The sequence below is a fragment of the Telopea speciosissima genome, chromosome 1 (genome assembly GCF_018873765.1).
Source record: "Telopea speciosissima isolate NSW1024214 ecotype Mountain lineage chromosome 1, Tspe_v1, whole genome shotgun sequence".
Lineage (NCBI taxonomy): Eukaryota > Viridiplantae > Streptophyta > Magnoliopsida > Proteales > Proteaceae > Telopea > Telopea speciosissima.
This window is the reverse complement of record NC_057916.1, coordinates 126428-148971: the sequence shown is the minus strand read 5'-3', so window position 1 is coordinate 148971 and position 22544 is coordinate 126428. Positions and strand designations below refer to the sequence as shown.

Sequence of the window (22544 nt, the reverse complement as noted above, 5' to 3'; positions counted from 1 at the left end):
GCAATACATGGATGCAGCAGTGTAATAGAACAATAGACAACAAACAGGGTATTAGAAGAATATACAGCAAGCAAAGAGGGACAGGGTATTAGAAGCAACAATGTACTAGAACAATATACAGCATAACAGGGTAATAGAAGCAGCAATGTAATAGAACAATATGCAACAAAACAGTTGTATCAGACAACTATTACACAGTTAATATATCGGGCTAAACAATACACAGCAACAAACAGTTGTAACAGACAACTGTTATACAGTCAAATATGGTTTACCAGAGAGGCAAGATGGAGCCAAACAGGTTCACCGGAAAACCAGGCCACAGTTAATATATCAGGCTAAACATGATAGCAGCCACAGGGAGACAGCGTAGTGGTGTACTGTAACGACACTTGAGGCATGACGGCTACTGGGTACAGAGTACAGACTATGATCGGGTGTGTGGGAAGTTGAGGCTGAGAGAATTGGGGATGTGGATGGGAGAGAATTGTGGGTTGAGGGAAGCTGTCCGTGAAGGGAACAATGAGTATGGAAAAGGATGTGGCCGTGTGAAAGAATCCGGGCTTGAGGAGAACACTGTGAGAAATCGAAGTTGACGTGGGTGGTTGTGGGGGAGGTGAGAAAGGGATGGAGATTGGAGAGAAGAAATCGGGGTCGAAGGAGAGGTCGCTCTCAGGGAGAGACGAAATCGAGGATGGAGAAGTGAATCTGTGAGAGACAAAATCGAACGTCGAGCGTGAGGTTTAGACAGGATCAGGGTTATGGGATGATGGTGTGGTTGTTACCAGCGGTAGGGGGCGACTTGAGATTGGAGATTGGAGAGGTGAGTCATGGGGTAGAATTGGAGGCGAGCGAATCTAGGGCGAGGTTGTGGGGTAGAATCGTGGGTTTGGGCTAAGCTGAGAAAGAGATCATGAGTTTGGGGAGAAATCGTGGGTAGGAGAGGGAATCTACGCCAATGGTGTGGGGTAAGGTTGAGGCTTCACTTAACCTTAAGCAGCCATAGCGCTATACTTTCAATGCTTTCGAGATTGAATCGAATCAATCTCGAAAGCAAAGATTTCATTTCAATTGGAATTTAGTTAGTCATGATCTACGATGATCCCTGTGTTGCATCCATGAGGGTTTTTAGTAGGGCGAATCACAGGTTGGAGAGAGAACAGTGGGAGAAGGTAGAGATGGTCGGGGGGGTCCAGTGATACTTACCTGGTCTGGGGGGGGATTTCGTCACTGAATTTCACCAAGCAACCAGTCCTCGTAAACCTAGCAAGATGACCCCTGATGGAGCTACGCTCACCGGTACCCCTGGACTCGCCTAGGAAATTCCGAGGAGCTCACCGGTACCCCCTATCATTCTCCCTTTTCTTGGCAGGGCCTTGTAATTGGCTCGTGATTGTATGTTTGTCCCTCCACCCCCCCCCCCCTTTTCTCTCCTTTTGGTAATGAATTTTTTTATTCATAAAAAAAAAAGGGCTTTCAACCTTGTTTAGAATTATTGATAATCTTCCAAAAAAAAAAACTCTTAACTTATAAAATGTTGTGCATCTTAGTGATGTATAATTGGAGCAAGAAAAAGCTTTTTTATTACATTTTTAGGGTTGGGCTCTCTGGTCGCCCGGACCAAAAATGTTGGAGTAATCATGATGCTTGGATGAGCCTTGAGGGGGGGTATTTCGGGAACTTCAAACAATAGGGAGGGGGGAGTAATAATACCACCTCCGTGGTGGATGACTCCAAATCATGGAGTCGATTTTTCTGGTCAGCAGACCAGAAAACTTTTCTTTATTTTTATCAAATTCTTATTATTATTGTGTGTATATTACTGTAAAAAGAAACTTGAATTGATGGGAAAAATAACAATACCCGTCCCAAATATTATAATAAACAGACAGGGAAATTCAAACCCTCCTATCCGGTTTTATACTTCTTTATCTATATCTTACTTTCCTTCTCTCTTTTTTAACAAGAAATTAGGATCCTTTTAGAATCTGGTAGACAACAATTATTCTACATATCACACCTATGGTTCAAAATCTCGATTGAAATACACAATTTCGACCAAGATATCTCAGTTTCGCAAGAAACCAAGTGTGATACGACTTTGTACCTGGTTTCGACCAAGTTTCAACATGTTTTGACTTAATTTCGAACATTTCGCAAGTTTTGACCAGAACCTGGATGAACCACCTGCATAAATTCACTTATCCCCATCGAAACTTGACAAAATATGGGCTCGAAATGGTATTAACCAGGTTTGGCACTGATTTATGCCAACTATCATTTAGTAAATGTTCATTTACTTAAGATATTATACACAAATAAGCAAACACCCCCTATTTGAATCCAATAAAAATAGTTAAAAAAATAAATTCCAAAAGGATAAAAAGTCAAACCCCCAGGTCAAGAACAAAAACTGAAAATCCGGTTGTAGGGGGAAATTTTAAACTTTGAAATGCTAGGGTTTTTCTTAAATCTAAAATTTTCATAAATCTTATTATAATAGAACATTAGTAAAATTTATTTCCTTTCAGAGCGATTTTAAACAACATTTGCGCACACCAATAAGGTCTGACTGGAATATAACTCCATCAATATAAATCAGATTTAAGCAATCTTGGATTTATTGAAAAACTGGTTTTGTGTTCTACCCAACAAATCCAAGATTTCTTAAATCTGATTTAACTTGAAGGAGTTATGTTCCAGTCAAACCTTATTGGCGTGCACAAATGCTATTTAAAATCGCTTGAATGGAAATAAATTTTTAGACATCAAAACAAAAGATTATTTTGCCACTCTTTTGGATTTTAGTAATGTTCTATTATAATAAGATTTATAAAATTTTAGATTTAAGAAAAACCCTAGCATTTCAAAGTTTAAAATTGCCCTCTACAACCGGAAATTCAGTTTTTGTTCTTGATCTGGGGGTGTGACTTTTTATCCTTTTGGAATTTGTTTTTTTAACTATTTTTATTGGATTCAAATAGAGGGTATTCACTTATTTATGAATAATATCTTGAGCAAGTGAGATAATTTACTTAAATGACATTTGGCATAAATCAATGTCAAACCTGGTTCGATATCATTTCCAAGAACAGTGCAATAGAGAATTTGGGTCAAAACCACAAGTACTGTTTTGAGTGTTCTTTTGGTGAAACTAATGCATGGATTATTGTGTTTAAAATGTAAAAAATAGGCAGCATAAAAAAAACCAGGGCAAAAAATCACTTTGTGGGCCTCGAAACCAAGATTTCGAATTGGCTTGGAAAAATACCAGGTACCTGCCATATCTCGGTTTCAGGGCTGACCAAAATCGGCTTCGAAACAGAGATTTTGAACCTTGATCACACCTTCTAATCATTTAAAAATAAAAATATCAGCGAACGTATATCATTCATCTTATAAATATAAACTGAATTATCCAATTTATTAAATCATGTAGATTCAGATTAGTCTATGGCTTGATTACTTGTTTGTCACACACACAAAACAAAAACATTTTGAATTTCCAGTAGAAAGATTAAACTGACAAAAAAACTTTTACCACTAATACCCTTTTGATCAAAATATTTACACTGAATACTTCATTCTTTCTCACTCTATTATTTTATATTTCTTCTTCCTGGCACATCAAGAAGCATATCAAGAAAACCTCAAAGAAGGCTTTTGCAATTGTCTCAATTCCAAACATGACAAGCTTTTTAAAGCACCAAAGCCAATTACACATGTTCCTTGTTGATCCCTATACTCAATCAATACGTGGACCGTGGAACAATATAATCAGGAATTGAAAACCAAGTCAAACTGGACAACAGCATCCATATCCGCAACACACATACATTGGAATTTAAAAAAAAAAAAAAACTGCTCAAGTCAACATGAAATTCATAGCTCATTCCCAACCCTCCCCTCCCCCCCCCCAAAAAAAAAAAAAGAACCATTTTAAACAACTCTAGCATAGCAAGTTATGTAGGCTTAATAGATAAAGCAAGGTGAGGGAAACTTTTGGCGTCATATCTGACCTTCTCAAAATAACTTGTTCCACCACACACAACCAATCCATCAATCCAGACAATTAAAAAAGAGGAAGATAAATATAATTACCTGAACAAGTTGGTCCTCATTAAGCGCTGACAAGCTAACTAGAATTGGAAAGCGTCCAATAAATTCTGGTATTAGCCCATATGCAATTAGATCACCACTTTCAACCTGACAATGCAAGTAAAACACTTTCAATCTGTCATTTGCAAATGATTGAAGTTGAAAACAATAGAGAGAAAACCAAGAGATATTTTTCAATTTTCAACTTCCAGCAATCCCAAAATAAAAAAATTGGCATGTTGTGTATCCAAAATGAAATCTAATGATTCCTATCTTTTTAGCAATGGAGTCTCTAGATTTTTACCGTTTCCAGCAAGGATGACGTAACTACAGCATTAGTTAACCCACCAGTTCTCATGTTTGCACGAACTGGTGCTCCAAAGCCAATAGAAGAATCTTGTCGTCTATTGAACAAAAATGAAAAGTATGAAAGTTTTTAGAAACTCCATTTTCTACAAGGAATAAGAAAAAATGGAAGAGAATTCCTTCCAATAAATTACATCATATAAAGGAAATACCTCTCTGAAATTGTCTTTTCTAAATCAATAAAAGCTCCACCACATATAAAAAGGATATCTTTCGTATCTATCTGCCAAATAGTTCAAACTATGTTAAAGGATGTAATTGGCAGTGGAATAGCTGGTAAGAGAACAATTGTGAAATTTACAAGCTTGGAAGCAAGGGGGGAATCATTGTTTCAAATCTCCACGATCCTTCAAGTGGAACCACTAAATCAACTAAACTGAAGTGTCAGCCATTGCATCAATCAACTAATCTATTCAAAGAAATAGACAGCATAGTACATGGAAATCTAGCCCAAAAAAATCTTCAAGAATATTTCAAATTTCAATTTACACCACTGAATTACTTAATAACCCCACCTTCCCATTTGAAATCCCAGTAAAGGATCTACAAGTTTTTCCCCACTCCTCCCTATATCTCAACCACAAATCTAGTCATATGACCCTCACTCATAGTTGACAAATTCAGATTCAGGAATAATTTGGAAGGAGAACAATTCAAATTTAATCCATTTATCCAATTAAAATATTTACTCAAAAAAGCAGACTATGGGAAAAAATCGGATTCAGATTAATGCAGGAATTAAATATTTAAGTTTCAAAAAATCCAGAACAGAATTAGGTGTATTTTCTTAAAGCTTTTATTGCAATTTTGTAAAGATTTTGAAATTTATCCATTTTCTTAAAATTTTAAAATATTCTGAAAATTTTCAAACCAAATTATTCTCAAGGACTGAATTTTGGAGTCCATATTTTTTAGGCCAAATTATTCGCAAACTATTCACAGACTGATTTGGATTCGGTCTGAATTTTCACCAGATTATTAGAAGATTCGCTATATTCTCATTGGGTGGGTTATTCAGATGAGTATGTTGATGTCTGCTTGTTATAGCAAACACCAACAAAATCACGAAAAGAAACAAGAACCAAGCAAAAGAACACAGAGATATAACGTGGTTCACACACCAGTATGGTGTGCTACATCCACGGGCGAAGACGAAGATGATTCACTATGTAAATCGGAGAAAAATTACAATGGAAACTCTCAAGAACACCCAAATCACTGTTGCTGCTCTCTCTCAGAAACCCTAGAACGAAAACCCCAAAATCTTCCTCTCTTTACAATAAAGCGGGTAAGGAACATAAATACTCCTCCATCGGATCTGGGTCGATCCATCGGGTCGGGTCGAACCGTACTGCGGGGGCTTCGCCCAAGCCCTCTGCTACCATCACAGATCTCAGAAAAAGTTCCATTCGGGTCGCCACCAAAAATGTCGGAGCGGGTCATTCTTCGAAACGGGTCCAAGAATTCGAGACATACATAACAAATCTCCACCTTGGCTTGAATTCTCTTCTAACATGAAAACACATAGCTGAAATCTTCATCTTCTCCAATAGCCCTTCAAAAAGGGCTCAACTCAAATGTGGCAAACTCCAATCAAGTTCAAGCAATGCTTGAACTTGGTAGCACACAAAGGCTTTGTCAACATATCAGCTGGATTGTCTTCAGTACTAATCTTCAACACTTGAATATTGCCTTGAGCAACTATTTCTCTAACAAAGTGATACCGAACATCAATGTGCTTCGTCCTCTCATGATACATCTGATCTCTAGTCAAGTGAATAGCACTCTGGCTATCACAGTGGACAACAGTCACGTCATGATCCATGCTGAGCTCTCCCAACAAACCTCTAGGCCAAATAGCTTCTTTAACTGCCTCAGTCACTGCCATATACTCTGCTTCAGTAGTAGATAATGCAACTGTAGCCTGTAAAGTAGCTTTCCAACTAACCGCACATCCTCCAAGAGTAAATACATAACCTGTGAGTGATCTCCTCTTGTCAAGATCACCTGCATAATCTGAATCAACATAACCAGATAAGCTGTCACCATTCCTTCCAAACTCCAAGCAAACATCAGAGGTCCCCTTCAAATATCTAAGTATCCATTTCACTGCTTCCCAGTGAGTTTTACCTGGACATGACAGGTACCTACTCACCACACTGACTGCTGTGAAATGTCAGGACGTGTACAAACCATAGCATACATAATGGAACCAACTGCACTAGAGTATGGAACATGTGACATGTACTTCACCTCTTCATCTGTCTGAGGTGATAGAGCAACTGAAAGTCTAAAATGAGATGCAATAGGAGTACTTACAGGTTTGGCATCTTTCATGCCAAAACGCTCCAATACCTTCTCAATGTATTTCTGTTGAGATAGCCACAGCTTCCCTACTTTTCTATCCCTCTTAATTTCCATACCAAGAATCTTCCTTGCTGCCCCCAAATCCTTCATCTCAAATTCAGAATTTAACTGTTGCTTCAACCTATTAATCTCATTCATATCTTTGGCTGCAATCAACATATCATCAACATATAACAGCAAATATATGAATGAGCCATCAAAGAGTTCTCTGAAATATACACAATAGTCATGTTGGCACCTATTGTAACCAAAACTTGCCATAACAGAATCAAACCTCCTATACCACTGTCTAGGAGACTGCTTCAAACCATAAAGAGACTTCTTCAATAAGCATACATCGTCCTCCTTACCCTCAGTAACAAAACCCTCAGGTTGATGCATATAAATCTGTTCTTCCAATTCATCATGCAAGAATGTTGTTTTCACATCGAGTTGCTCCAACTCCAAATCATGCATGGCAACTAAAGCAAGCAAGACACGAATAGAGCTATGCTTAACAACAGGTGAGAAAACATCATTAAAATCAACACCATATACCTGACTGTAGCCCTTTGCAACCAATCTTGCCTTGTACTTAGCACCTTCAACACTTGAGGTAGATTCCTTCCTTTTGAAAACCCATTTGCAGCCAACAATTTTCTTCCCTCTTGGCGGCTTGACAAGCTCCCAAGTCTGACTGTAGCCCTTTGCAACCAAGTCCTCATTCATGGCAATCAACCACTTTGTGGAATCAACTGAAGAAATAGCTTCTGAATATGTTGCAGGCTCACTATTTTCAATTATGTCTGCAACAGACAATGCATAAGCAACAATTTCGACATGCCCATATTTTTGTGGTGGTCTAGCATTCCTTCTTGGTCTATGCTTGGCAATGCTATACCGCTCTTCTTCTTGATCCCCTTGAGCTTCATCTTCTTCAGTGAAAGTAGGCAGCTGAAATGAAGTAGATTTTGATTTGTTTGAAGATGGACCATCAATTTCAAACTCCACCTTCTCCCCAGAATTTTTCTGGCTTTCATCACATTGAATGTGAGTTTCTTTCCTAGGATGCAACATAGCAGACTCATCAAAAGTAACATCTCTGCTAATAAGAAATTTAGGAGACTTTGGATCAGAGCACCACAACCTGAATCCCTTCACTCCAGATCCATACCCAAGAAAAATACATTTCTTGGCCCTAGGTTCCAACTTCCCATCATTCACGTGCATAAGCAGGACATCCAAAAATCTTTAAATTTGAGTAGTCTGCAAGCTTACCTGACCAGACCTCCTCTGGACTCTTGCACTCAATGGTTGTGCAAGGAGACCTATTCACCAACCAAGCTGCTGTGTTTATTGCCTCTGCCCAAAACTCCTTGCCTAATCCTGCATTTGACAACATACACCTTGCCTTTTCTAACAAGGTTCTATTCATACGTTCTGCAACTCCATTCTGCTGGGGTGTCTTCACAACTGTGTGGTGTCTTGCAATCCCCTCATTCTTGCAGAACTCGTTGAAATCACCTTCACAGAATTCTAGGCCATTGTCGGTTCTCAACCTTTTAATTTGTTTCCCGGTCTGTTTCTCAAGCAAAATTTTCCACTGCTTAAAAGTAACAAATACTTCATTTTTGTGCTTCAAGAAATAGACCCAGACCTTCCTAGAAAAATCATCAATGAAAGTAAGCAAGTATCTAGCACCATTCCCCTTGGAGGGAACCTTAGAGGGTCCCCAAAGATCTGAATGAATATAGTCCAGAGTTCCCTTGGTCCTGTGAATAGCAGTACTGAAGCTGACCCTCTTCTGCTTCCCAAACACACAATGTTCACAGAACTCCATTTTACCTGTACTCTGACCACATAATAGACCTCTTTTACTCAACGATGCCATCCCTCTTTCACTCATATGGCCCAATCTCATGTGCCATAAATTTGTAGTATCAGACTCAAACATAGATGATGAAGCTGCTGCAACTGAACCAGTGACTGTAGTACCCTGCAACACATACAGACTACCAATCTTCACTCCTTTCATCAACAAAAGAGCACCTTTACTGATCCTCATGACTCCACCTTCAGCTGTATATTTGCACCCATTTGAATCAAGAGTGCCTAAACTGATGAGATTCTTCTTTAAGTCAGGAACATGTCTAACATTAGACAAGGTTCTGATAATGCCATCATGCATCTTAATTCTGACTGTCCCCTTTCCAACTGTTTTACAAGAAGCATTGTTGCCCATCAACACAACTCCACCTTGAATTGATTCATATGTGGAGAACCATTCACGGTTAGGGCACATATGGTAGGAACACCCGGAATCAAGAATCCATTCATCCTGTGATCCGATTCTCGCATCGAAACTAAAAGCATGTCGTAATCATTCTCATCTGCAGCAATACTAGCCTCTGCGAGCTTTCTTTCTTCTGTTGGTTTTGGGCACCACCACTTGCCTTTTGCTTATTTAAAAGCTTGTAGCATTCAGATTTAATGTGCCCCTTCTTCTTGCAGTAATTGCAGGACAAATTCTTATGCCTAGATTTTGATCTAGCCTTCTTCTTATCACTGTCTCAACCTCTTTCGAAGTTCTCCCCTAACCACCAAACCAACACCCTCGATTTACTTGATGTCAACTAATCATCAATCTCCTGCTTGCTTAGCAGATTCGCTTTTGACATCCTCGACAGAGATGGTCTCTCTACCATAAATCATGGTGTCCCTAAAACTCTTATATGATGGAGGCAGGGAACATAACAATAACAAAGCTAAATCTTCATCATCAATTTTTACATCTACTGCTTTCAAATCAGTAACAATAGAATTGAAATCAGAAATATGGGATTTAAGTGAACTACCTTCACCCATACGAAGGGTATACAAACGCTGCTTTAATCTCAACCTGTTGGTGAGATATAGGTTTTCCAACTTCGCCCACAACTCAGCAGCTGTCTTCTCTGAGAGAACTTCTTGCAAAACATCATTTGAAAGACATAACTGGATAGCCGAAAGGGCTTTGATATCCATCTTGTTCCACTCCTCCTCAGACATAGTTGCAGGTTTCTTCGCTTTCCCAAGCAGGGCTTCCCTCAAGTCTTGCTGTGCAAGAACAGCCATCATCCGAACTTGCCATAAGCTGAAGCTATGCTCCCATCGAACTTGTCAATATCAAATTTCGTTGATGTAGGAGCCATGGATGCAGTGATCGAAACAACCAAGAGCTCTGATACCATTTTGTTATAGCAAACACCAACAAAATCACGAAAAGAAACAAGAACCAAGCAAAAGAACACAGAGATATAACGTGGTTCACACACCAGTATGGTGTGCTACATCCACGGGCGAAGACGAAGATGATTCACTATGTAAATCGGAGAAAAATTATAATGGAAACTCTCAAGAACACCCAAATCACTGCTGCTGCTCTCTCTCAGAAACCCTAGAACGAAAACCCCAAAATCTTCCTCTCTCTCTACAATAAAGCGGGTAAGGAACATAAATACTCCTCCATCGGATCCGGGTCGATCCATCGGGTCGGGTTGAACCGTACCGCTGCACCCCCAACGAGATCAGTAATGGGCCCAAGCCCTCTGCTACCATCACATATCTCAGAAAAAGTTCCATTCGGGTCGCCACCAAAAATGTCGGAGCGGGTCATTCTTCGAAACGGGTCCAAGAATTCGAGACATACATAACACTGCTACACCCTTCTATTAACTCAACCAAAGAAGCAACCCTTTGATTCGGGCAGACTAACTCGACTAGGCCTGAATAAGCCTAATTTTTTAGTGCCTAATGGGCTGATTATTTTTGGGTTTTTTATTGTAAGGACCAATTTTATAAGCTCAATTACAAGGGTTTTGTGTTTATACGGAGATTAAGTGTTAGTTCCTAGTTTTTATTTCAATTTTGTAGAAGATTTAGGTTAGATTGAGACCATATTGAGTTTGCTTTTTGGGTTGTTTCTATTTCATTAAAGAACTGTTGAATCTGGTTATAAAAACTCTAGAAGCTCTAGAAAGTTTAAAATTTAAGATTCCTTGGTTCTCAAGTCTAGAAATTTAGGGAAGTTTCCAATTTATGAGTTATTATTAGAAATAGAAAATAGGAAGTAATCCATAAATATATAGTTGGTTAGCAATGTAATGCGATCTTTCTATTTGAATTGAATGAATGAAGATTGAAATTGACGGATAGCAACCCCATGTGGTGTGTTTGTGAAAAACCCAGGGTCATGGCCTGGAAGAGTTGTACTCTCATATCTGCTGATTGATACTTTCCTCTTTTTCTGTTCCAATGTTATTTTTTGCAACCCAGTTTCTGTCCACTTCTTCTCATATCTCCTTCAATCCACCTCTGTTTCACCTTACACTTCGTCTCCCAATTTCTGTGATCTATCCAGGCTAAAACCTTCCATCCAACCCCACAACCAGAACTTACTACTTTCCAAACCAACAACCTTGCTCTGTTCTGGCCGTAAGCCATTAGCAGGCTTATTGCATCAGCATAGGGTTGATGTCTTTCCCTGAGACTTCAGCCATAATCGGGACCACCAGGAACCCCACTCGACTGGAATTTCAGCCCCATCCGAGCCCTAAATCTTCAGTTATTGATTTTCTCCATATTGAAGCCCATTCTGTCCTGCGCCAACTCTTGTTCTATTTCCCTCGTTTTGGCCCTAATTCCTTAGTTAGGATTAGGTTTGGAGGACACCCATACATTAGTCAGGTGGACACCTCTTTCCCATTGCTGCAAGATATATTTATCTTTCTCAGATTAGATTCATCCCTGAAGATCCAATCTTCTGAAAAATTCTACAGCATATTTGTCAGTTCCCCATCCATTCCATATCCAACTTTTTCCGAACCTCATAAACTCACCTAACATCTTCATGAGTATCAAGGGATGAAACCAAGTAGTAACATTTCTCATTTATGTAGAGCTCAACAATGCATTAAAAAAAATTCACAGACCACCTTTCAACTGATTAGCCAACATAGCTGTCTCCCTTAGCCTTCTGTAAGCAAGATCCTCAAAATCTGCCTAATTGCAGAGTCACAGTTTGACTAACATCTTCTAGAAGTATAAGACGCTCACCAAGGATTAGCTAAAGTAGATTTAACAATAGTAATTCTACCAACAAGACATTTTTTGTTTTCAATTTTATTGATTCAATCACATATAAGAAATATTGGTGAAATAAATCCTCGTTAGATCATTTGGGCAATATATCAACATTAGAACTCTTAACTCCCAAAACCTGTGCAGTTTTGTAAATATGATGAATCATTAACATATAGGCTATGGACATACAGGGACCTAAATCATATCTGCTATCGATTGTGATAAAAAAAACAATAAAAAATGAACAAATCGAAGACAAAAAAAAAAAATAACAACATAGCCTTATCCCAGTTAAATGGGGTCAGCTACATGGATCCTTGATCTCCAATCAGCTTTATTCAAGTCATACAGGATACGAGATAAGCTATGCATGTCTTTCCTCACCATATCACTTAAAGTTATTTTAGACCTGTCCCTGGCTCTTTGAGTTCCTTCAATCTGAATCAAATCACTGCTCCAAACTGGAGCATCCCAAGGCCTTTGTTGAACATGACCATGCCACCTTAAATGACTGTCTCGTAGCTTTTCATGTATCAGAGCTACTCCCAACTCAGCTCTAATATGGTTATTCCTTACTTTATCCTTCCTAGTCTTGCCACATCTATCTCAACATCCTCATCTCCGCTACACTTAGTTTATTTATATGACGCTTCTTAACTGCCCAACATTCCGCACCATACATCATAGACAAAAAAAACTAAGAACTTAACAAAAAGATGACATAGGAAGGAAGAAATGTTTAACTTAGACCGGAAAAGGGGAAATAATCATAATATTTGGCCACTAATGAGCTCAAAGACTAGCAAATACCGCTTTTGTTTTTATGTGTATTGAAAGACTAGCAACTATCACATACACTACTGAATGAACAGGACCAAAGTTCTAAGGAGACAGTTGACATAACATACCAAATCATATTCATAAGCATGTAAAGACAGAACGAAAGTACTTAATTGCATTAGGAAGGGTACCTGAATGTTATCACCACGAGGATGCTTGCGAGCTCCCTTCTCGGGAACATTCACTATCTGGCCAAGAAATCGTTATACTTCAGACAATCAACAGTATACATACTCTTAGAACTTACTATTTGTAGAAGCAACATTCATTCATTTTTCCATCCATGGACGACTAAGATTGAAAGGAAGACAAGAGACATCAAACCAGAAGTTGAAGATGATCCATTTATGTATTGTTTTATTTACCAAAAAGAAAATATTAGAGGAAAGAAGAAAGAAGGGAAAGATACCAAGCCTCTCAAGACAAGGTCTTCAGGCTACAAAAAAACCCAACCATACCAGCCCCTACAAACAGCAGCAAATAAATAAAAACCAAGCCCGTAAAAGCCCCCACGCTGCAAAACCCCAAGCTCCAACCTCTTGACACACTACTGCATAGAAAAACAATACAGACAAACCCTACTAAAAAAACCTCAAACCTTACATACCAAAGTGTGAGATTTTATCCCTATGAGCACACGGTATCAAAAGGATTCCTTGCCAATACCAAATCTATAGGTGAACAAACTATTGACGCATTCAGAAAAACAGACAAAACTGCAAATAGTGGTACACTATCATTTAACAGCTACAAAGAGCTAATCAGCTTCATCAGAAGTTCGAACAGTTGACCCTTCAAGATACATAGAATTCCCAGAAAAGCAACCATAGCAGAACCATTGGCTTCAGGTAGTAATCAATGTTCGAAATATCTATTCCACGCACATAAAAATACCAGCAAGCCAATAAAATGGGATCTTAAAGTACTATAATACTTTTGCCCCAGCATTGAACAGAAAGTAACTAAAGAACAAGAAAGAGAGCAATGGAAACAAAATTCATATGAGGAACCAAGAGAACAATGGGAAGTAAGAATAAGGGAAACAAGAGAACAATGAGAAGTAAGAATAAGGGAAACAAGGGAACAATGGAAAGTAAAATAAGGAAAAACAACAGAACAATGGAAACTCAAATGAGGGAACAATTTCCTTGGTTGAAGTAACAAATTAAAAAAAACAAAAAAACAAAAAAACAAAACCACAAATTTGTAACCTATTGAAACAGCAATGATCTTGATGTAATAATCTTCAAGAAATCGATGTGACAATCAGTTGAAAGAAATCCCAGCAGCTTGTAGCACTCTTAAACTCAATTAGGATTTGGAATCAAGAACCGATGGAAGGGGATGGGGGGGGAGGGAATGGCTATCTCAGCCTGGGCATCTCACCCAACTTATCTCAGGATATTTGGAAAGGCTAAAACCAATATTTCATTAATCAAATTCGTATTCAATGCTGGCCTCCCTTACAAACTTATATAAGACTCAAAAATAAACTTAGACACTAAAAAGGAAAATGCCTAACCCTATCCTTAACTAATAAGGTAACCTAAATTGACTAAGAAAGTGAAATAATAAAGAAAACAAACTCAAAATAGGACTCTAACTAAACTAAGGAAATAAATCCCGTTTTCCTATTTTCTGCCCATATTTTAGGCCCATTAAATTGGCCAATTACAAAAAACCCATGGGATGAAAAGCCCAACACATATATAACTCAACCCAAACTCAGACTGAGTTCTTTCAATTGCTTATCCAGCTTCGGTTCGGGCTCATTTCTTCCACCTAACCACTCTCAAGAGAAGGGCCCGCAATAGAATTTCTACCCTCAACCATCAAGGCCTAACTCTCACGGACAGTACGATCAGCTTTACTCCACCCAAGTGCACGCTTCAGCTGGGTGGGACCAAGAGAAAGAAAGGAAGGGGGGCGACCATGCATGGCACTTCTCGATTGTGTCTCCCTTGAGTGCACTATTCCTTAGCTGTGCCTGTTTGGTACCGAGCTCTTTGAGGGCCTTTCTTTAACCGAAAACAATAAAAGGTAGTGGGTGGAGTTGGCACAAAGCGATCCTCAGCAACTGAAAGAAGTACTCCTTCAACAAATCCCTACATATGTTTTCCCACCTTGGGACGAAAAGATTTATACCCTGGTGTAGAGCAGACCATCCTTTTACCAAAAGGAACGTTTTTATTCCTTGACAGCTTGTAGTAGGCCATCATGGGCCGGTAGTGGATTAGTCTGCACATTGGGCGGTTGCTTAGTCTGTATTCTAAATTTTCCTTCATCCAAGAGGTCTTGGATGGCATGTCAGAGTAACAAACAATTATCGGTGGCATGACCCACTGTACACTTAGGTTTTGGAAAGTGTGAGGGTGCTTTCTTCTTAAATATATTCTTTTCTTTTCGATGAAATGACAGCTGGACTGACTGTAGGACAATTGTGTTGGATTGGTGTGCAACTTCAAAGACCTGACTTCATACCTGGATCTGTGCAGGTCAAATAGAGAGTAAGCTCAAGAAGTTGACGCTAGACGAGCAAACCAAGGTTCAGGTTCATTTATTTTAATTTAATTAACATTGTATAGTTACTGCATTGTTGTGTTTTCTGGTCCCCAAGCAAACAAAAAGCGTTGATACGATTGATTTGTCGGAATTTACGATTTGGTACCATTCATACTAGGTCACATGGAAATGACTAATTGAGAAGCATCTGAAAAAAAAAAGCATCTAATAAGTAGAACATAGATCCCTACTCCTAGTACCAAGAATAATAGTTCCTCATCCAAATTTTTGTAAATTAAAATAGAAAACTCCAAAAACTTGACTAACCCTTATGTCTCATGTACAATCATTAGAGAATCATATACTTTAAGCATTAAGCTTATACATAATAATTATTTTACTAGGCTTATAGTAATCCATACATTGTTGTAGCATTATAACTAACTTGTATTAAGTCTTTAAGACAGGTGATCTGTTGAGTTTTTACCAAAAGCAACAGCTCATAATGGCTTTTGATGATTCAACAGAAATTTCCACTTAACGAATAGTTAATTCACCTTCAACTTAAACTGAATGTAAAGAATCCCATAATAATATTTTCTGCAGAAATACAAGCACATCACTATTTTTCATATGCATGGCAGAATAAACACTCACACATGCACTATTGCACAACCTAGAGCAACATTAAAGGACCAAATACAGAAAAGGATATGAAGCACGAGAATCTGAGACAGAACAACTCATGTCATGAAGCCCAGGTCACTGATACAGATATCAATATCAAATATCCTGTCCTGTAACATGCATATTGTGCTTTGATTTTAAAATCCTTTATTTCACATCAAATCTAATGGAGGAACGGATACTTATAAAGTTTGACACAGTTAGGTTTGTAAAGCGTTAAGAAATAAAATGATTGATCCAAGAAATGATAATATCCTTCCCCCTTCTCAGAAATGGAATGGAGTAGAAAGTATGGAATATCTTTCTCATAAGAAGAAAATAAGTAAAAAAGAGGAATTCTGACAAACAGAAATTCCTTCAAGCAAGGATTTAGAGACTCTAAAACTTCTGACTGTTGATCATTTGCTACATTGTCTTAGTGGTATGTTAGTTCCTATCAGGGTAGGAAGGTACTATCTCAAGATGGCATTTACTCTTTTGTACAGTATTCTGGGCAAGAGAGGGTTTATTTCCACTAAAACTACTTGGAAAATCCCAACCCTTTCATATTTAAATTTTCTTCGGAGATTTCCAATAAAAAGATAACAGATAAAGGCATTTGGAGAAGGCAAGTCAGATGGCTTCTATGGTTCTACCCCATGTTTGCCGTGTGTGTAAGATGGTCTGAGAGTTATTTGGCGCTGTGTTAATTTGTTATGCTACTACTCTGAGAATTAGTCACCTCCTCAGGTTGTCTGGTTTTGATTGGGTTACTCTGAAAGATATAGTAAAAATTGATTGGTTCTGGCATTGTGTCCCTTTTAACAGAGGGTAATATTTCTTCTCATTAGTCATTACCATTCTTCCAACCATCTTGGAGAAGAGGAATGATAGAGTCCTTACAGACCCCTATAAGCCGTTTCAAGGCATAATTGATATTTGCTTCCACAGATATCAAGAAGGTTTCAACTGTCCCTTCTCCCCCTCTAGCTTTTCCAGATAGGAATGGCAGAGTGCCAAAACCTTCCTACCCATTGGAACAGGTCAAAGCAGAAAGATACAGTAAAGCCATATTTGGGTTCCACTTCTTCAGCAGCCATACCTTCGGTTCTCGATTGCCTGCAGCCTTGCACTGTAAGAATATTCTAGGAAATTTGAGTACAGCAGCTGCAGAGACCATTCAGAAATACTAATTCGACTATGGCAGCTAAGGCAATGGCTGGCCATTGGATGTCACCCTATAGAAACATTGTCAATGGAAACTGGGGTAACTTGATTGTGGCCAAAACATATAATGGAAGCTTTGGCAATGTGCAAATACAACAACAGATTACCAACAGGTCCGGTACTAGACAAGGCACCAGATTTCGTAGCAGAAGATGGACTCAAGAAACATAGTTCAAGAAGAGAATATATTTGACAGAGAACAACAACTGATTCAAAATTCTGCTACGGGTACAGTTTTCCAAGTTTAATTATCTCTGTCACCAATTAGAACCAGCTAGTTGTACCAACTAGCTGTGCTTTCATTACTGTCTGTGGCCCTGCATCACTATCAATAGAACCCCAATATTCTTTCAATTCAAAAAAGAAGACATACCTAAAGAGAGTATAACCAAGATGAACGTATTGAGATTAATAAGCAGCAAGACAAAGAAAATTACAAATTACAGAAATAGTAGAGCTAAAGTATAATAACAGCATATTAAGGATTCTAACCATACCAAGGCAATACCACAAAGGACAGTCCCACATGAAATGATTTTCCCATACATCATAAAAACCATTGACAGCAAGGGTGTGAAAGAGTGCCAGTGGTGCAGGTGAATGATTTGATCACACTTGAACAAGGCATTGAGGAAGAAGATAATGATCGAGTACTCTAAACAGATTATCATTTTCTTCAGTCATTCTCTAGAAAACAGATCTCGTGTGCAATGTAAAGAAACTAAATTTTCAGACATGGGAACTGATGCATTTAATGGTCAATGATGGAAATATATGAATTCTTTACCATTCCTTTTCCTAATAAAACAAGAATACAGGTAATGTAAGGCCAATCACAAATAATCAACCCCAGTAGAAATAACAACCAAGGCAGCAATCAACTCTCCTGGCCGCAGGCTTCTCTAACCAGAAAACCCAGAATTTGGAAATATGTCAGAATGAACCAATGGATGGAGCTTAACTGCGGATCGAAGAAAGGTCTAAAGATAGGGGATCAGTCCTCCAAAGATGGGCTGATTCTGATGGCCTGATGTGGAGATCTGAAGTTGCAGCAGTAGAGACTTGGGGACCAAGTCACTCGATGTCTTCAATGGAGAAATCTGATATCGATCAGATCTGTGCTCGAGTGGTCCTCTTGAAGGGATGAATGCAGTACCAAGCTTGATGAAGAAAACCCCTTTTGGTTGCAGAGATATCAGACTTGAAATCAGCAACAATAAAATAGAAAGAATGGGAGATGGAGGAGATCAAATAGAAGGATGGTGGGGGTAGGGATAGGTGGCTATCTCAGCCAGGGTATCTCACCCTCACAGCCTCTCTCAGAACAATCAAATTGCAAACATCAATAAATTTTATTTCTTCAAATCGTGGGAAGCTCTTCAGAGCAGTTACATATATATAGCCTAATGGCTAAGACAAAAATAGAAACTAGAATCTAACTAAGATTCCAAACAATACTCAATGTACAAAAACTCGCGAAATCTCAGTCGAGATTTTGAGAATTTCAATTATCTCGACCTTACCGAAACGAAATGCATGTTCAAATTGAAAAAATACAATATCTCGACTGATATTTCGGTCATTTCGCGAGATTTCGAGCCTCATAACATCTCACTGAAATATCGGCAAGATATTACAAACCCACCTTATAAAAAGACCAAATCTAATTTCGATCGAGAGCTCACAAGGCTGCTGTTTGTCGAGTTTTTTATCCTATTTCTTCATCCTTCACTCATTTTTTGTGATTTTTGCTTTGTTCTTCAAATCTTAGCCACATCTATGCCGGAAGCCCTTGGGGGAGTCAGTATTGAACCTTCTTAGCACATCAGTGAAGCCTTTCCACTATTTCAAGTAAAACCATTTTCTCCAATTTTTTATTTTTTTTTTATTTTTGAAAAAAACATGATCAATACACGTTTGTTTGTGATGAAATTAATATATGTCCGATTTACAACCTCATGGTGTCAAAAAAATTTACCTGTATATATATATATATTATTTTTCTGCTTCAAAATTTTGATTTTTTTACAACAAAAATCTAAAAAAAATAGGGGTTATGTACATTGTATGGTGATCAATTAAATATATGTTAGACAATGTGTATGTGTAATGTATGTGCAATTAACTAAGTTATACATTAGGATTCGACCATATACTGCCAATCAATGGTGCAAATCCAAAACACCACTTTGGGTGACTATTTTTGCAATTTGAACATTTACATGTGTTTCTATAGCCTAAATAGGGTTTCCATGAAGTTTCAGGCCTAAACTTGGCCTAAAACCCACCAAAATGACCTACCGAAACCATGCAGAAAAATACAATAGATCGGATATTTCAGATATTTTGGTTTGACCAAAATACAGAAACGAAACGAGATTTTAAACCTTGACAATACTAGGATTCCCAATTAGGATTACAACTCAAAGATAAATAGGAAACTAAATAAAAAGTCTAATATAAAAATAAAACCTAACATCATCAGCCCATGATTTTACTGCTGGTGTAGAGTAATTCCTACACTTATCTACGGTGCTGCTGGTGTGGGGGAATCCCTACACCTGCGGCTGTATTTTTTGGTGTACAGCCTAGATACATCAACCGGAAAGCAGTTTCATACTTGCGAAGGCAGACCAAAACAACCATGCTCGACCTGATCCCAGTTATGCACATATTATGATTTGAATACATACTCATATAAGAAATTTTCAATCTAATGGACCACAAGTCAGAGAAACCACCACGGAAGCAGAACAACCGTGTTGCCATCAACCCACCAAAAATAGTAGTCATAAATTCTTAAGAATAAGTCAGATGAAAGAGAAATCTCTAAACTTATTATTGTCCCAAAATAGGTAATACGGATCCATTTCTATAATTAACCTCATAAAATTTCCTTTTGGTTCCAATCCATGAAGAAATCAGTAGTGTAAAATACGGATAGAACAACCACAAGTATATCTACTCCAAAGATTAGGTAAAGAAAAATAGAAAAAGTAGTTAACTAATTTAATTTAAAACCAATGACAGAAACAGTATAATGTCGATGCACTCACAGTTCCTTCAAGCATTTTTAGTAATGCCTGCTGAACACCCTCACCAGATACATCTCTACTAATGTTTAAGCTCTCAGCCTGCAGAAAAAATTAAACAAATTATGATCCTCTGCATATATTTATCAAACCAACCAATCACTATATCAATCAGTAAATTACCTTCTTAGTTATCTTATCGACTTCATCAATATAGACTATTCCTTGTTGAGCAGCTTGCACATTGAACTCAGCAACCTGAATACCAAGTTTAACAGAATAAAAAAATGTGAATATGGAAAGAGCAATCAAAATGATAATTGAGCCTGGAAAACATTTTAAAATTATACGAACCATTAAACAATATCACAGTTATGTTATAGGGGAAGAGATGAGAGAAAGCACAGCAATCAATAAGCGCTTCAATATGAAAATAACAAGAGATACCTGTACGCATTATGCAAAATGTGATGTGCATACAAATACAGGTATATTTATAATGTACATCTGGAGATTACTATACAATAACAATACACACACAAATAGGAACCTAAAAGTGTGAACCAAGGTTTAAGCCCAAGGATGCATTAGAGGTTGAAATTGATAAAGATACCAAGACCTGAGGCAGGCTTTCAAGTTCAGCAAACCCCAGTTAAGTTTTGGACTCTGGATTTCAATTCCAAAGTATGAGTGTTCAACTCGCACTCTGCCATAACCCGTTCGGTCAAATCATTCAACTGCAGAAATGAATCTATTGAAAGAGATTTGGAACCCTTTCCTTTCGTCGACCAAAACAAGCTCCTATTATTGGCTCCTGCAGTCTCTTCTGTTCAAATTCAAAATCCTCAGTATGGGGTCCCAAAACCTCCTCCGAGTCTTCTGCTTAAATGCCTGCTGAAGGGCTGAACCGTGAACCATTGCCATCTCTAATTAAACCCCTAGAAAAATGGTGCTCATATAGATGGACATATGGACCCAAAGACCTACAACAACATCCATTTTTATTCGACACTTACAAGGGAGGCTAACCCTTGTCTGAGCCATCTACCCCACCAGAAACTAACCCGATAATACCTGAATTCAACAGACTCCACTAATAAACCACCCCAACATGACCCAAAACACTGCACCATATAATCCCTTGAATCTAAAATCTATCAGATAACAGCCAGCAAAATGACACAATTAAGTAACAGGTCAGGTTCCAGTTGAGCTGTTACCACTACTGGCCAACTCAACTGAAAATGACACAATAATCCCTTAGCTCCAAGCTTTCTGTTTTACCTCATTGTAATGTTAAAGATACCCCAAGGAACAGGCTCATTGTTGTCTCCTGGGGTTTACTTGAGTCCCAGATTCAGCCCTCTCCCCGCCTCCTAAGGGGAGGCTCCTTCTTCGCTCTCTCTCTTCTCCCCCCCCCCTCCGGGGTTTTTGGTAATGAACTTTTTATTCACCAAAAAAAAACTGAAAATGACCCTTGCATATTGTTTTTCCTATATTCATAGAAAATGACCCTTGCATATTATTTTTTCTATATTCATAGAGAATGTGAGCAAGTTCCAAGTAGTGGTGGCGATCTCGGGGTTCGGAACCCTATTCCAGATCACTATGGGCCCAAACGAGCAAGAGAACACTCAAATCAAAGGCTTAGTGGCAAAGCAGTAAATAAATCGAAGTTTATAATACAGCAGAAGGGAATAAAGAGACTCTTAAAGGGTACCTTAGACCCTTAGTAGTTAGAAGGGGGGAAAGAAATCAAGAATTAGAAGGAAATTAAAATAAAAGGGGTAAGACAAAATTGGAGTAAAGTTATTAAAGGGTAAAAACAGAATAAAGGTAAAACAGAGAGCCAATTTGGGAAACAAGGAAAAAAATATAAAGAAATAAAGAGACAAAAAGGGGAATTGTGGGGGAGGGGATACTGTCTCCTACCTCACGTCCTCACGACACCAAAAACCAGCAACTGCGAAGGAAAAATTCCCACACGAGAAACATGATCAACTTGGAGCTCTGGGGCTCAACGCACAACTATGGAAGGTGCAGATCTGAGTTGCAATGGAGTCTCAAGGTTGGACAGGGCTTTGGACCTAGGATTTGGAGGGTTGAATCGCTCGGGAAAAAGGAACCTTCAACTCAAATATGAGAGAGAGATCATTTTGTCCAAGTGCATTGTTGGTGACATCTAGCATTTTCAATTGTGGAGTAGAGCCCAAGTCAAAGCAAGCTACTCAAATCTTGGAAGATTGGAAAGATTATCTTGGTGATTTTATTGAGATCTTCTATGTTTGGAGAATTGTGGATCCAATCTCCACCTCCCTCTCTATTTTTGGAACAAAACCTCAATCT

General features: G+C 38.3%; 1 protein-coding gene across 1 annotated transcript in view; it reads right to left on the bottom strand.

Annotated features, from left to right (window-relative positions):
- The window catches only part of LOC122664727 (CLP protease regulatory subunit CLPX1, mitochondrial-like), a 45328-nt gene that overhangs the window by 4934 nt on the left and 17850 nt on the right, over window positions 1-22544 (bottom strand). Inside the window, exons 6-11 of the mRNA XM_043860691.1 lie at window positions 20382-20456; window positions 20223-20300; window positions 12903-12959; window positions 4617-4687; window positions 4403-4502; window positions 4102-4206 (exon numbers count right to left, since the gene is read on the bottom strand). Coding sequence (XP_043716626.1) covers window positions 4102-4206; window positions 4403-4502; window positions 4617-4687; window positions 12903-12959; window positions 20223-20300; window positions 20382-20456 — 486 coding nt within the window. The remainder of the gene's footprint in view (window positions 1-4101; window positions 4207-4402; window positions 4503-4616; window positions 4688-12902; window positions 12960-20222; window positions 20301-20381; window positions 20457-22544) is intronic.